We start from the raw sequence: 16,194 nt of genomic DNA on the forward strand, positions 1-16,194 counted from the left end.
ATCATTCCCTTTCTCAGTAGATTGGTGTCATGTGTTGGCGACACACTGCCATCTAGGTGAAGAGGTGAAAGGATGATCCATGTCACCCTCTGCCACCGCCTCCTGAAGTGATCCGAAAAGGTCACAAGAAGGGATGAAACAAACGCAAAAATCATGGCCTTATATCACACACACATTATATGTCTATGAAACATATTTTTGTTTAAGAGGAAAGAAAGCACACAAAAAGTTACAGAGCAGGAGCAATGAACTAAATATACATTGCTAAAAGTTAAAGGTAAATGGTAAAAAAACCCCCAAAACATCCAGATAGTAGAACAGGCCAAAGCTACTGGGAAAAAAAAGCATGAACATGTCTAATTCCAAGATTTATACGTCATGTGTGGGTTCACAAGTGCAGCTGTTTTTCTCAGCGGTGAAATACTGCCAGCAGACAGTATAGAAGGAGAAATTGTGCCGGAGCCCATCTCAACGGTTGGGAATGGCTGATATAAAACCCCCAAAATCTAAATAGATCCAAATAACCACATGAATCATGACAGTGCTGTTTTACACATGAACTAATTACATGCAGAGAGGTGTAAAATTATGATACAATTACATATAAACATGCCATTCATTCACAAGATGCTGAAAAGTATTTTTACAAATACAAAGTAAGAAAACTATCAAATACTTGTACAGTATAAGCTGGTTCTTAAAACAAGACATCCATATCAATACATTTCCAGCATAAAAAGCAAACGTGCAACCAGCAAACTTGGTTCAATAACTGAGCTTGAAAATTCACACTTCTACTCTTTGCTCAAAGTTCTCTTAAAGCTGCTGGACTCTCTTGCTTTGGAAGAAATGCAGAAAAGTTGACCTTTAGTTGAAGGAATGCCAGTGCATTGCTTTGTGGATGGCGATGTCAGTCGGTCCAACACTTTGGTCCAGACTGAAATATTTAAACTACTATTGGATTTATATTTGAACTATTTTAGTTTGAGTGTATTCTTTTGCAACTACTAGATGGATTGCTCTGAAATTTTGTACACACATTTATGATTGCTTCAGGGATGAATTGTAATAATTTTGATGATCCCTTAACTTTTCATCTTGAGTCATTTTCAGGTTAAACTTTAAATGTACTTTGTGTATGACCTGTAACAATGTACGAAGATTTACGAGATACATTGGTTATTATAAACACCTCCAGATTGACTCAAGGTCAAATCAAACATTGTAATACAAGTTAAACTAGTATGGGATCATGCTTCACATTTAACTGGTCATTTTGAATTCATCTTGTACATCTGACTGGTGCAAACAAGAGAAGAAGAATGTTAGAAAATAAGGAGGAGTATTGCGACTGACCATTGACCCTCAGTCACTGTAGAGGAGTACATGGGTGTTGTGCCAAACCACTGCAGATGGAAACAATCTATTTCTCCACAATCCCACAAGTAGGGTCTCTGGACGCAGGTCAAAACACTGCAGAAGAAGACAGAAGATGTAGATTCCCGAATGACACCTTATCTTGTCTCCAACTGAAGGGAGTTTATCTCCAAAAGACGCTACTTTGACCTCATGGGACATGACCCAACCTAAAACTAATGTTGTGCAGTCCTAGCCTGAAACATCTTACCTCACTCGGAAACGTTAACTTAATATGACCCCAGGGTGGACCAGACCCAACCTGAGAATTACCAATGTTTGTGTTTGTGTGTGTGTCTGTTTTGTTCCCCCAAGGACTTCAGTTCAGTTTCAAGGTCCAAGAACAAAGACATCAAGAGGTGCATTACAAATAAAAACACCTTTAATGGAGCTAACAGTTGACATGCAGGAAGAGGGTTGTGTATTCAGTGAGCAGTCCCCCTGGAGGCAAGATACACAAACACACACATGTATGTACACGTAAAACGCACAATGAGCGGCGGACAACCTCAGGATATCATCATGGCTTGAGGTTCCTGTCATGCTCACTTGCGCTACACTACACGTCCTGTTTGTGTTTTTACTACTTCCCGTATGTGTGTGTGTGTGTGTGTGTGTGTGTGTGTAGCTTTCTCTGATTATTTGTAGGATTTCCATGCCAAAACCCACAGAGAGAGCGTTACTGTCTTCATGTCAGCTCAATGGATTTCCCAGAGCATAAGACACCGGATAGCTGTAAACAATATCTGGAGATCAAGGGGGAGAGCCACTTGCTGCCATATTGCTTACACCTATCTGGTTACATATGATGTGTAAACTCCTCCCTCTGTGGGGGAGCTAGAGGTTACTTTAGGACAAGTGGAGCTTGTCACCTGATTTTTCTGTTTGCAGTATTTCCCCTCTTGCCCCATTTTGTTTGCTTTAACCTTGATAGGAGGTTTTAATGCGCTGATTTGGAGAGACAGTAAGCCCAAAATTCCCTTAAAAAGATGAGATTTGTATGATAAGCATTTGTGGGAGAGATCATTAAAAGACACACTGCTGAAAGTCTGTCACTCTGTTGTCTGTTTCTACTCACTTCCTCTTTTGCATCTGTCTGATAGCTGCAGTGTGTGTGTGACTGTGGATGTGTGTTAGAGCTGTGTGCCTGTCTCAGCTGTGTTTGTGTGATTTATGTTTTTTGTGTTTCTTCTTCTTTTTGTCCTCCCTGTCCGGTGTGTGGTCGCGGCGCCTCCTCTTGGACTTGCATTCGCTACTGCTGCGGCTGCTGCTGCTGCTGTCGCTCTCTGACTCCTTCCTCTCCCTCTTCCTCTTCTTCTTCATTTTCTTCTCCTGGAGGATGAACATAAAAGAGGAGAAATGGCTTCGTATGACAATAAGAGGAACTTGCACAATGACAATGAAGGAATGCAGAAAAAGCAGACAGCAGTTTCAATACCTCAAAACCCACTAAATAATCTTTTTTTTTTTTTTTTTTAAATATATCAGCTTGCAACCCACAATGTAGTCTTTTAAAACAGCACTTTTGACGGTTCCCACAAAGCTGCTGTGCATCTCTCAGTATTAGTAACGGAAGACATTTATTGTCATACAGAGACGTGTGGGTTGTGACATCTAATGACTCATAGCCAGGACACAAAAAGAAAGGTGGGGGGGGGTTGGAAAAAAAGAGCTTAGTGAGAACCACACAAGACACATTAACGGTCACATAATCACCTTCTTTTTCTTCTTCTTTTTGTCTGAGTTTTGCTGAGGTACTGATGTGGAGGTCTGCTGCTGAGGCTCTTCATCGTCCTCTTCAGGCAAAAGAGCGTACTGCAAGCCCGGAGCAGAGAAACAATCCTTCGTAAAGTGACCTGAAAAGAGAGATGATTCATTAAAACTGCTGAACACATTTTAAGTGATTTCAAGTGCCAGGAAACAACTGTTGTCTCTGTGTTTTGTTCTTTGAAGATATGTCTGGTATGAATATCTTTAATGAATAAAGACTATTATAGAGCAGCTCTATGTGAGTTCACTTCAATAACTATGGTCAAGTACTCACTATAATAATGAAATGAATAACTAATTATGAGGCACCGTCCTGCATACTCCCCTTCTTTATATTATGTGTTGTTGTATATTGTATCATTGTACTGTTCTATACTTTTGTTGTTGTTGATGTTATTTGTTTGTTGAGGTGGTTATGTGTTTGCTTGCTCCCTTTTTGTATATCTATTTTATATAAATGTTAAAAGGGAAAATAATGAATTCATTTTTTTTTAAAAACATCGTCGTACCCTTGCAGCCGCACTTTGAGCATGTTGTGTTGAGTACAGCCTCCAGTGTGATCCTGTTGCCTGTGTAATCTCTGAAGTTCTTACGTCGCCTCGCATCTTGCCTGCAATCACACACAGTCGATAATGACACACACGTCCATGCATTCATGCAGAGACACACACACACATATACGTGGCGAAATAAAAGTGTAATCACTTACTCTGCCATAACATTGTTTGGGTCCAGGTCCCGCCCCGTTCCCTGATTGACAGCTTTCATTGAGAAGGACAACTTCACCTTGTCATCACGAATCTGAGAAGCAGAGGACAGAGCTGCAATCTTCCTGCTCTCTTCACTGACACGGCACAGCGTGTGTGTGTGTGTGTGTGTGTGTGTGTGTGTTGTTACCTCTCTCCCAATGACTTTAATCCACACCTGCTCTCCCACATCGACAATCTCTGAAGCATTCTCAACACGTGTGGCTGACATCTCACTCACATGCACCAGGCCTGTGTGTGTAAAGGGCACAGGTATAGATGTCAATAAAAAAATAAATAAAACACAGAGCAGAGGGATTTAGACACATAAATATGGCTTTGTTTTGCAAACAATTAGATATATGCCTTAATTTCAGACCTTTAGCAGATATACAAAACACTGCTGCAAACACGGATGTCAGAAAATTGGCTGGACATATGTTTTCACATTACATTCATATTCAACTCCTTCACTGACTGCCAATTTAAGCCTTGTTTAACAACAATCAAAAGAAAAATATATTTCCCCGTGTTTCAAACAAGAAAGAGATTATTTTATCAGGATTTGATCGCCATGGTTGAGGTGCTGAATTTATCCCAGTAAAACGTTGCTCAGTTCGCCTTCCAGTGGTGGAAATGAGCAATGCTGGTGTTCAGTTTGCCATCTGGTCAAGGACAACAGCTCCTCAGCAAATCATCATCCAAAAAAATAAGCCTCATATAAATATAGATATGAGACATCCCACTTCAGTCTGTTGCACTTCTTATCAACCCTTTCATACACCGCTCCTCCCATTTGCTTCCATTCTTTTCCTTTTTTTCCATTCATTGAAAAAAAAAAAAAAAAAACTCAAACTGGGTTGAAAATTTGGCATAATTGATTGTGCTAGTATATATATATATTTTTTTAAATCATGGGCCTGCACTGTAATATTTTTTCCTCCACAATATCTGGTCTATGCTGTGTCATGCCCTCATATTGGAAATGCTGAAATCCTATGCTAGTAGCATCATGTAGCTTAGGTGCCTTGAAGTCTCCTCTCCTAACTCTAGCTGAGACAGCACCGCCATAGACGCAATGACGCAGACATTAGGCTTTAGACTCTGTGAATGAGGACCCAGCCTGCATTGCTTTCAGCACTGGCCCCAAGTCCCATCTCTGACACAGTGGTTTTACCTGGCAGTGGAGGCAAGTGTTGACTCAGCAGCTTTCTGCCACTACACGTTTCTGTGTTTTATATGTTTCCTTGTAATTGTCCATTTTACTGTAGGTTTGACATTTTCATCTTCTAGCCCTACAATGTTTTCCTGATTCTTTTTGTGTTACCCCTTGTATCCTTGCCTTCCTTTACTACACTATTTTTCTTCATACTGTTGCGATGCACTTTACGGTCTTCTCGCCGTATGGTTTAATATTTGTAAATGTTTGCAATGAAAGTTCATACAGATTGAAGGGCTTCACTTTTTAACCAACCTTCCTTCTTGTACCCTGGCAGTCTGACAAACGCTCCATATGCCTGCAGAGAGACCACCTCTCCCTTGGCAATTGAGTACAGTGGTGGCAGACCATCCAGTCCAGCGGGCTCAGGTGCTGGGCCGTCACTGTCTGACATTGTCACAGTGGAGGCGGACCACAGGTATCAATGAGTGGATCTAGAAGATTAATAATGTAACATGTTTATTTGTTCCTCATAAAAAATACAGGAGACTGACATTGAATATAATTTTTGTCCATAAGAAATTCTGTAGATTAGTTCAAATATGAAGTCTTTGTGGGCAAAAGTTACAGAAACCACATATAACATCAGTATTTACTTTAAGTCTCTGTACAGTTTATATTTTAACAGGACACAATCTATAACCAGGTTCACAAGAAAGCTCTTTAACGTTGTTTCTATTCTGATATTTATTTGGTATATTGAAACATTTGTCTAATTAGTCCTTCCAATTTAACTGAGGAGGAAAAGAAGCAGTTTCCCCATAACCTCCAAGACTATGAATCATACCAGGAGGAATGGCATCAAATATGGTTTGTAGTTCAAAGAATGTAATGAGGACACTATACTTTGTCATAAAGTCTTTTTCCAACCCTTTAAGTCACCTGTAACATTTATAATCTGTTAAAAATAAATCAACAAAATATTAATACATTAATACAATAAAAATACATTGTGGCTAAAAGGATTAGACAGTTATACATCTTCATCATTATGATTTACAAATATATTTTACTACTATTGATTGTTGCCAGAACCAAAAAGCTTAAAGAATATATATAAATATGATCTATTTGTGTAGAATATGTTAAAAGCATTGTTTTCTCCCTAGCTAACCCAGTCTAAGAACATTGTTTTGTTTTTTATCGTTTCTGTAACTTTATGTATAATTGTCTACGTTTTTAGTGTTGCTAGTTTTCAAATTGTGCACACCGTACACATTAAACAAAGATTTAAAAAAAAAAAACAGTGGGTAAAGAGGCCTCCTGGTCATTTTAAAACAACCTCAACAGCATGTAGAGTAGTTTAAGTTAAAATGTCAGTGGTTGTAGCTTAATTAAATCCTTCTATGAATTTCAGCAACAGAGTCACTTTTAACGCCACATTTTTTCCTTTTCTCCTCTCTTCCACTGAATTTTCCTTTCTCAGATGCTGCGATCGAAACAATAAATCTGGTTCCCGTGACTTGATTTGCAGGAGACTCAGAGAGTACTAATGTGTGCAGAAGCCCTTGAATAGGGTAGTTTGAATAGTAGCAGTGAGGCTAACGTTAGCTTGCTACATTAAAAGCATTGTTTTCTTCCCTGCTAACCTTTTAATCCCATTAAAAACACACAAACCGGATCAGTAGTTTGTGCGTGAATAATAAACCCCAACCTATAAAAGGATAGACGATGCACAATGCCGCATTAATTCAGGAGAAGAAATATATAAAATCCATATTGTTACCTTTCGTATTAGCAAAGCTGGTTCACTTTCACATCCGGTTCGTATCAGTTTAACAACAAGACATGTGACCAATCACAGCAGCCGCTGCCGTCTCGACCAATCACAGGCCTCATAGCCAGCGGAAGTGTCTCCTCTCTGTTCTTCGTTGGTGCTGCGGAGCTCGACGTCCCTCCATGAAAGATCTCCATTCATTTTTGTAAAAAGAGCATTAAAATCGACAGCTTTGCTGTTTTTTGTCGACTGGCTCGGGATGATTGAACCCAAGAAGAGAGTGGCGGAAATGGCGGTGGTTCCTACCGCCGTGAAGCGGCCCCGGACGGAGCTGGTGGCGGCGGCTCAGTCCCAGCAACTCGTGGCCATGGTACGGAGAGTACGATATACTGTGAACTATATTTACTGTGGAGGAGAAAAGTACTCACAGCAGCTAGTTACAGGCGACCAAAACATGTGCACCGTTATTAACAACTGTGTGTTTACCCATCATGTTCTTAAGTGCGCTAACTGGGAAAGAAAAACCGTAAAAAGAAAAAAACAGTAACTCAAAAGCAGGAAACGCTGTGATGTGTTTAATTCACATCCAGCCAAGCTTCGCTAAAACGAATGCAGTCAATACAATAATCTGTAAGTAAGCCTTACATTCAAGAAGGCTGATGTTCAGTTTTGTTTAAATTGCTTTAGAGAGTCTTTGGTTCATTTTGTGAGGTTGCACGTTTTACATGATACTTAACATTAAGTTTAATGTCAGAACAGCTTCAACTTCTGTCTATCATGAGGTGCACTGTGATAAATGTTAAGTGGACAACTTTCTTGAATAGATATTATGAAGCACTATTGATTCATAATGTATTCTGGCTCTGTGTGGCCGAAGTGGTAAATGGTCTGTATTTGTATAGCGCCTTTCTAGTTTTCTACTTTCTACTCAAAGTGCTTTACATGACATCCTCATTCACCCATTCACACATCATTCATACAGGAGGAATGTAATTTGGAGGAGACTATTCTTTCATATTCATTCGCATACTGAAGCAAGTTGGGGTTCAATGTCTTGCCCAACACTTCGATATGTTGACCCATAGGAGCTGGGGATCGAACCCCCGACCTTCTGATTGACCCACTCTCCTTCTGAGCCGCCCCCGAATGCATTGTTAACAGCAAAAAGATAGATTTACAAATGGCCTATATTTGTTTTCTAACATTTCAAAACTCTGAAACATATCTTTGGCTTTTCTTTACTGCTACTTTTTGTTACTTATTGGGTGACACATAACCGAATAACCATATACCACGAATAAACCAATATTATACTATATTTGACCTTTGATGTGTCTCCCATAGGGTCCCCCACGCAGCTCCAGTCTGCAGGCCCCCATTATGCTGATGTCTGGCCATGAGGGCGAGATCTACTGCTGCAAGTTTCACCCCAATGGAGCCACGCTGGCCTCCTCAGGATTCGACAGGCTCATATGTAAGATGTTAACAGAGCAAAGGGTGGACAATCCTGCAGCTCACAGAACCTTGTTATAATTCACTGATACTGTGAATAACTTGATGCACACTCTTTCTTTGCTGCAGTGATGTGGAATGTGTATGGAGATTGTGAAAATTATGCCACTCTGAAGGGCCACAGTGGAGCAGTGATGGAGCTGCACTACAACACAGATGGCAGGTATGAACGGTCATTGATGAAGTAAAATGTTGGTGGTTTGCTCTACTGTAGAAACGGTCAGAATCATACTCGTCTTAAACACCCTCAGTGTGATCGGGGTTTCATCTTGATTCTCTCACTAATCACAATTTATGTATCTATCTTTGATCCAATACCATTCAAGTATGACTCAAAACTTTGAATTTATTGTTCTTGATGTTTATCTATCGAAGCCTTTCACTGTGAATGTATGGTGGAGTGCAAGTATATTTAGAGATGGTTATCAATCAATCACTCAAATTTATTTATCTGTTATAATCATAAAAGGTGCAATCACAGTGAAATGCCAGTTCCTTCAATTTGTGCATTAAAACTGTTTAAATAAATTATGAAAAGTAATAAAAACACGTGTATGCTTGTGTGTTTTACATTCAAACTGAGCTTTTTGATATTATGATGTAGTCATTGTTTTGTATGCACTGCAACATGACATTAATAGAATAATGATTTTATTTATTGTATTTTTACAGTATACTTAGACAGAATGACAGTTGTCTGAATAAAACACAGCGACATTTGCTGAAACTGTTTTAGCAGCTTTAGTTAGCTAGCTACCCATCATTCACATTATTCTAAACCAAACTACAAAGCAAACAAGACTGTTTATTCTAGTTTCTGTAATCGACGAAGCGCATCACACATTTCCCATCTGTTAAAGTTTACTACCTGGCTGAGAAAATGTGTCAGACTCGTGCTTCTTAATTCTTAGATTGAACCAGCAGGCTGATAAATGTGTGGAAAGTGTCGACCAGCTGTGTTTTCTTGCTGTGTATTTCAGCATGCTGTTCTCAGCGAGCACGGACAAGACTGTAGGCGTGTGGGACAGTGAAACAGGCGAAAGGATCAAGCGTCTGAAGGGGCACACCTCCTTCGTTAACACCTGCTACCCGGCCCGCAGAGGACCCCAGCTCGTCTGCACCGGCAGCGATGACGGGACAGTCAAGGTGAGATTTCCAGCTGCCTGTAAGTTTATAGGAATTCTTATCATACATCATTGAGTTAAAATGTTGGAGACAACTCCAACACACTCAATAGTAGATTATTTTTTTGAAAATTATTATGTTGTTACTAATTCACCTCAAATACACCAGTAGAGCTGCTGGTCTGATCAGGCTTTTGTTCATCTTTATCTTTATGTGTGTTTATCACTGTTGTAGCTGTGGGACATTCGTAAGAAAGGGGCCATCCACACTTTCCAGAACACCTACCAGGTGCTGGCTGTGACGTTCAACGACACCAGTGATCAGATCCTGTCTGGAGGCATCGACAATGACATCAAGGTACCGGGCTCCCACGCATGCACAGAAAAGCTGCAAATTAAACAGGAGATGATGTCCTGGAAAGTCATTGTCAGTCTAAACTGTAAAAAAAAAAAAAAAAAAGGAAGGGTGGTGGGAGGGAGTATAACCATGGCAGGACTATTTTAAATATACCTTTTTGGAGTCTCAAAGAGTACGTTCTTTGTTCCATCTGGTAGATTCCATATACCTTCTCAGTCCATGCGTCATATGTTGTGGGGTGAGATTTTTACCATGTAATTGTGATGCATTTAATTGCTCCTGTTAGCGACATTTGTAAAGGATCTTTTTAAGCTCCTCCATCAGTACCTTTTGGTATAACTCCCAGTATTGCCACCTTTGGATCTTTTATGAAATGTTGGTGTAATACGTCTTTAAGTGCCTCAAATGCCTCTTCCCAAAATATTCTTAATTTAGGGCATGTCATAAATACATGGGTTTGGTTACCAATGTGTGTACCACAGTGTGCTTGGGCCTCTTTTAGCCACTGTTCCTGATGTCTGAAGAAATGTGGTAATTACCTTCCGTTTGAAGTGTCGCCATATTAGGAAGCCTAAAGCGCTCTCTAGGATGTTCAAATGATTTAAGGCAGCTGTCCTTATGGAGTCATTATAGGTTAGTGAGTCCATGTTCTGACCATTCTCTGAACCCTTCGTCTGTGTGGGAGGGTGCATGTGTGCACCTTATTTTTTTGAAAGCGCCTGGGGAAATGGTGAACATGTCAATATCTGCAAAATTAGGTAGTACAAAGACTATTGCTGATATCTCATATTAAACAGCTCATCATCTAGCTCTACTGGTAAATAATGATCATGGAAAGCCTGCCATCTACTGTGGAACGGTCATGGAAATACAATATTTTAGCATTTCATTCATTTAGTAGTAAAGACATCCACGGATGTCCAAGATCGCAGGGCCTGTATTGTGCAAGACATTGCAAAGCCTTTTGTTGTCATCTATTGGTGGTTTAGATGGAAATATATCAGGAGCAGTTTTACCCAACTGAGATAAGAAGTCAGAAATCTGAGTACAGATAATGTTTTTACAGGATAGAGCTACTAACTGGATACCACAGTCAAATCAATTTGAGCTTCTTTGTCAAAAGATTAAAAAAAATACACAGTAGCAGTAGAAACATACGTAAGGTAAACAACCGATAAAAGAAACAATACCAGAATAAACTGCACATTGTCGTCTCAGGGTGCGGTGTCCTGTAAAGCACGTTCTCCCTCCCCTAATTACCCATCCTCACAGAAGTGAAAAATATACCTTGTACCCCTCTCTCTCTGTCACTGTCTAATGAAGACAAAAAGGCCAAATGTCAGTAAAAAGTACGACAATAAGATTAAAGACCAATGAGATAATGACGGCGCCACTAGCGTTTGTTGCAGAATGCTGCGGGTGTTAGGCGCTGTGTGGAGTTGTGGACAAAGCTTTGCTCACACTCCTGGTGAAGGTGATGAGTTAGCTCATTTAGGATGCAGTGTATCACATTTAAAATTAGGCCATGATAAAGCCAGGAAGTGTAGTTGGTGAAACAAATTGCATTTTTCATTGAAGCAAACGAAGTTGCTTAAATACAGTATTTAGCTCATTGTCCGGCGTGCTGTGAAACTGCCTCCCTCGGGTGCTGCTGACGGGAACTCACTGCTGCATCCTTTTGCACATATTTTTAAAAGATGCAAGAGTGAAGAGTTACACCGGTGTTTTGTCCTCATTCTGGTACCTACTTCTTTTACAAACCTTGCTGCAGGCTGCTCTGTGATTTTGGTTTCACGTGTCTCGTTGTGGTGTGTTCATGTGCTGTGAGAACATTCGTTTTTTGTTAGGGTTAGGCTTTTTTCCCCTTCGAAATCATGACAGCTTGCTCTCGGCGTTTGGATTTTGCTACAGATGTGACAAAGACCTACCAGCTCAAGCCTGATTTTTACATAGTGGCCAATATACCATATGTCCTTTTGTATGAACCCTGTCAAAAGCAGTTTTGTGTGTGTGTGTGTTGTGCAGGTGTGGGACCTGAGGCAGAACAAGCTGATCTACAATATGCACGGCCACGGTGACTCAGTAACTGGCCTCAGCCTGAGCTCTGAGGGATCGTACCTTCTCTCAAACTCCATGGATAACACAGGTAGGATGTTTGCGTGTATATTTACAGCAAAAGAAATGCCCTTTTTCCAGGTCATAACACTTAATTTCTCATGTCTGAATCCTCGTCTGTCTCTGTGCAGTGCGTATTTGGGATGTTCGGCCTTTTGCCCCCAAGGAGAGATGTGTGAAGATTTTCCAGGGCAATGTTCACAACTTTGAGAAGGTAACATAAATAACTCTCTGACCCTCTTTGTAGTGTAGGGCATACGTAGTCTACTTGAGCTTACAGCACTGATACTACTTTACACTGTTAATACCAACCAGTGTGAGGGAAATGGAAGGTGCTCATTATTTTTACTAACCAGCAGAATCTTGGGTCACGAGTTTGCCACTGTGTCGCAAACATTTTGAGCATGTTCATCCCGTGAACTGAAGCGTAACTTTGTACATAAGTGACTAACAGCTGCAGTCCCGCTGGCGTTTACGCCTGCAGTCGACCACGGTTGCATGACATCGCCTTTCATCTGTTCCTGCCCTGTCATCAAAAAAAAGATATAAAGAAAAGTTCATCCTACAAAGTCTTGAAAGTTTGGAAAATGCTTCATTTTAACAGTTGGTGAGTTAGGGGTCGGAGTTAATGATGATCAGAACATACAATCAACGTTAATATAATCAGCTGGTAAAAGAAAAGTGGCTATATACATATATTGCTGTGGGTTTAAAGGAGTCCTGCACTATTAACTATTATTTTCGCCATTTCATTTATTGTAACAGTTTAGATGATAAAGGATTCAAGAGTCTAGGTACCTTGAAAGTGCTTGAACTTTACTCTCAAAAGCCAATAGAAACCTGTAACAGTAGCTCACATGCAGAGTGGCTGTGTGCTGGTGTGTTATGTTGTGTTGCTAATGCCATTTCTAACATCTGTTCCCCTTGTTCAGAACTTGCTGAGGTGCTCCTGGTCGACTGACGGCAGTAAGATAGCTGCAGGGTCAGCTGACAGGTGAGAGGCAACACATACACACACACACACACACACACACGCGACCTCTATTATGATTATGAAATATTTCCATTTTGCAGCTATAATTGAGAGAAGAGATACTGTCTGGCTGAATTCCCTCACATCTTTTAACATTGTGTTTTGTTGCCTGACATTTTTAGAAAACAACATTATTTTAAGAAGGAAACGGCACGCAGCAAGTAAATTAAGTCGGAGTAGAATTAATGTTTTTATCTTGTATTTGTTCAACCTTGTGGAAAGTGTCTTTGAGTTTCTCTATAGTGCTTTATAAATAAAATGTATTAATATTATTAATGTATAAAATCATTAAATATATTTTCTCAATAACCATGTACACATAGAAACATATGAACAAACACACAATCATCCCTAGACACAGACACAGATACTCAGAGATCTAAATATCATAACCTAAACATGCACAAACTCACCCAGTTCATGTTCAGATTATAAATACTTTAATAAGTATATTATTACAGAAGTCCTCTTTCTAAACAAGTATTCCCGTTGGTCTTCGGGAGTCGTCACAGCTCTTTATTGTTTTGCGTTTACAGATTTGTGTATATCTGGGACACCACATCACGCAGAATCCTTTACAAGCTGCCGGGCCACGCTGGCTCTGTCAACGAAGTGGCCTTTCACCCAGAGGAGCCTATAGGTGAGTCGCACCACTGCTTTGGTCTCATATAGGAGAGTGGAATAGAGATATGCCAAGACTTGGTGGAACACGTTCTTATAACTTAAGCAGGGGGATTTGGAGGTGGTTTTTGCCAGATTTTGTGGTTGTCAGGCAATACTCTTTATTTTCTGTCAGATTTCGTTTAACATTTCCGGTTATTTCACCTGAGGCTTATGATTAACAATGAGAGTTTAATCATCTTTTTCTCTTTGTCCCTCCACACAGTGCTGTCTGGCTCCAGTGATAAACGGCTTTACATGGGAGAGATTCAGTAGGGTGTGTGTGTGTGTGTGTGTGTGTGTCAAACTTGGATGAATGTGTGTGTGTGTGTGTCCTGCAAGTGTGTGTCCTGCTTTAGAAGTGGATGGGTGGTGTTCAACAGCAGGTTCGGAGCCTCTGTAATTTCATGTGCTTCACAGAACAACCTCAGGACGTGCGTTTGAAGTTAACGATGCTCAGTCACAACAACCTCCGTGACAACTTGTTTTTTATTCTGACTTGTTCCTTTTTAATAAACTTCAACATCCCGTAAAAAGAGTTTGTTACATCCTTTTGTCACTGTTATGTTTCCTGTGGTTTTGCATGTAATCTGGTGCTGGTTTCATTCACCAAACCTGAGTGAAAACAGGCAAACTGTTGAACAGTGTCATCTTTATAAGCACAGATAAAACAAGTGATATCTTTCATCCACTTTCAGTGAAAAACACTGAACGGCACTAGATTTATCTGACAGCGGTGTTAAGTAGTTATTTTGAGTCCAAACTCAGCAGCAGCAGTACATGGAGTGCTACTTATGGGTCAACACAGTGATCCTGACAAGAGGTTGAGATTTGATATGAATACTGAGGCACTATTAGAAAAGGACGACGGACTGTGTTTAATGTGGGAGTAAAATGTTTTAAATGTGGACTGGAAGTCCTGATCCTGTCAGTTATATTATGGGAAAATGAATGTCCAAAACTAGAATCAATTGTGCAAAGTAGTGAAATCACTGGTTTTAGAGCTGGACCATCTTCTCTGGTCAAATTAGATTTAAAAAAAGTAGAAATGTTCATGTATTCAGTGCGCTGTTAATGCACATACTTCAAATATACCATAAATTGCCTCTGTTCCCGACACAACCTAGTTATTTATCTCATCCTGCACTTCATCTTATCCTCACTTGTTACAGTCTTTTAATAAGCATTTTTACAATTTTTTTTTTACAATTTTTACAAAACTATAATTTACACTCAATACCTTATTGCCCAATTGTTTAACTGTGTTTCTATTGTTTGTTTTTTTTTATCTGATTTTCTCCTAAAAGAATTTCCCCTTGGACAGTGAAAAGACTAATTGAACTGATTATTCAACACTGAGATGGGTGGACAATTGTTAAGAAAACTCCAGTGCACTTTATTGAAAGCACTTCTGTGCATTTATTTGTGAAAATGGATTTTCAAGTACAGGAGCTGAGGTCAGGTTAGTTAGTTTGTTTTTATCCTCCAGTCTAATTACACAGCATAGGTTTACTCAGCCAAGTAAGGCTTTGATTACGGCTCACTTCCTCTGTTACAGTTAATTATATTAAAGTCTTACTCTGTCATGAGGTGAGGCAAATCTGTTTGGCACTTTTCAAACACATGGTGGAGAAATGCATTAGAGCAACATTTAAGGACAATAAAGGGAGCAAAGTTACAGTGCTGTGAAAGGCACAGGAGCAGCACCCATTATGAACTACACACGCTGCTTTAACTGTCTGATCACTTTTGTTCTGAATAACGTGTGTTGAGTGCAGAAGGATAAATCATGACATATTTAGCTCTCATTGATTGTCATATGGCCTGGCTCTTCATCACTGCTTTCTTTCTTTACTCCAGTGAAGCTCACTGTGTTCCTCCGTGGCGCTGCTCGTGGTTAAGTAGCTGAGATTAAACAGGGCTGTTAACTGTGTGTGTGTTTTTCCGCTCTGAATGGCCGCAGGCTGAGGAGAGGAGCAGCGGGGCCGCGGGCCAGCGCTCTCTCTCTCCTCGGTCCACGCTCGGATGGAGGTGGGAGGCGATCACAGACTTATTATTTTGGGCCGTCTGAGCCTCCTGCACCGCCGCGAGCCCCCGTTTCCTTTGTGCTCCCTCTGAACGCCTCGCGGGGCTGCCGCTCGGCCGCGCGCACGCACGCGGGTCTGCAGAATCCGTGCAGCTCCTCCTCGAGGGGGTCGCGGTGACTGAGAGCCCCCACCCCCTCCTCTCTCTCTCCCTCCCTCCCTCTCTCCCTCTCTCTCTCTCTCTCTCTCCCCCCGGCTCCTCCAGCGCCCGCCCCGGCACCGATTGTTGACAAAAGACGCTACGAGACGGAGCGACGGAGCCCCGGTACTGGTGAGCAGACCTGCCCGCTAACTTGACTTGTTTCCCTGAGCTGCCAGAGGAGAGGGGGACCGGGAGGAGGGGGGACGAGGGCTCCGCCGTTCCTAGAAAACCGTGAGTCACAACGGGCTGCTTTGTGTCCGTGGCGGAGCTCATGTAGCCAGCGTTAGCCGTAGTAACA

General features: G+C 40.8%; 3 protein-coding genes across 5 annotated transcripts in view; 2 read left to right on the forward strand and 1 right to left on the reverse strand.

The window, feature by feature from the left end:
• Positions 1 to 1,776: 1,776 nt before the first annotated feature.
• zcchc17 (zinc finger, CCHC domain containing 17) lies at positions 1,777 to 6,919 on the reverse strand. Its single transcript, XM_070846326.1, has 7 exons — positions 6,878 to 6,919; positions 5,407 to 5,585; positions 4,084 to 4,184; positions 3,896 to 3,987; positions 3,696 to 3,796; positions 3,133 to 3,272; positions 1,777 to 2,748 (listed from the first exon to the last, which is right to left on the reverse strand). The coding sequence occupies exons 2-7, from the start codon at positions 5,543 to 5,545 to the stop codon at positions 2,569 to 2,571; spliced, it is 753 nt and encodes a 250-aa protein (XP_070702427.1). The 5' UTR covers positions 5,546 to 5,585; positions 6,878 to 6,919; the 3' UTR covers positions 1,777 to 2,568.
• Positions 6,920 to 7,033: 114 nt separating this feature from the next.
• snrnp40 (small nuclear ribonucleoprotein 40 (U5)) lies at positions 7,034 to 14,200 on the forward strand. Its single transcript, XM_070846469.1, has 10 exons — positions 7,034 to 7,238; positions 8,213 to 8,342; positions 8,450 to 8,543; positions 9,361 to 9,526; positions 9,740 to 9,862; positions 11,888 to 12,008; positions 12,109 to 12,191; positions 12,910 to 12,971; positions 13,547 to 13,650; positions 13,897 to 14,200. Exons 1-10 carry the CDS (start codon positions 7,128 to 7,130, stop codon positions 13,944 to 13,946), a joined length of 1,044 nt encoding a protein of 347 aa, XP_070702570.1. The 5' UTR covers positions 7,034 to 7,127; the 3' UTR covers positions 13,947 to 14,200.
• Positions 14,201 to 15,952: 1,752 nt separating this feature from the next.
• The window catches only part of nkain1 (sodium/potassium transporting ATPase interacting 1), a 6,727-nt gene continuing 6,485 nt past the window's right edge, over positions 15,953 to 16,194 (forward strand). For 2 of the 3 annotated variants that reach the window (XM_070846281.1, XM_070846283.1), the window contains exon 1: positions 15,953 to 16,025. The gene's annotated coding sequence lies outside the window, so the exon portion shown is untranslated. The remainder of the gene's footprint in view (positions 16,026 to 16,194) is intronic. The other variant, XM_070846282.1, reaches the window with a different exon arrangement.

The sequence above is a fragment of the Pempheris klunzingeri genome, chromosome 16, assembly GCF_042242105.1.
Source record: "Pempheris klunzingeri isolate RE-2024b chromosome 16, fPemKlu1.hap1, whole genome shotgun sequence".
Taxonomy (NCBI): Eukaryota; Metazoa; Chordata; class Actinopteri; order Acropomatiformes; family Pempheridae; genus Pempheris; species Pempheris klunzingeri.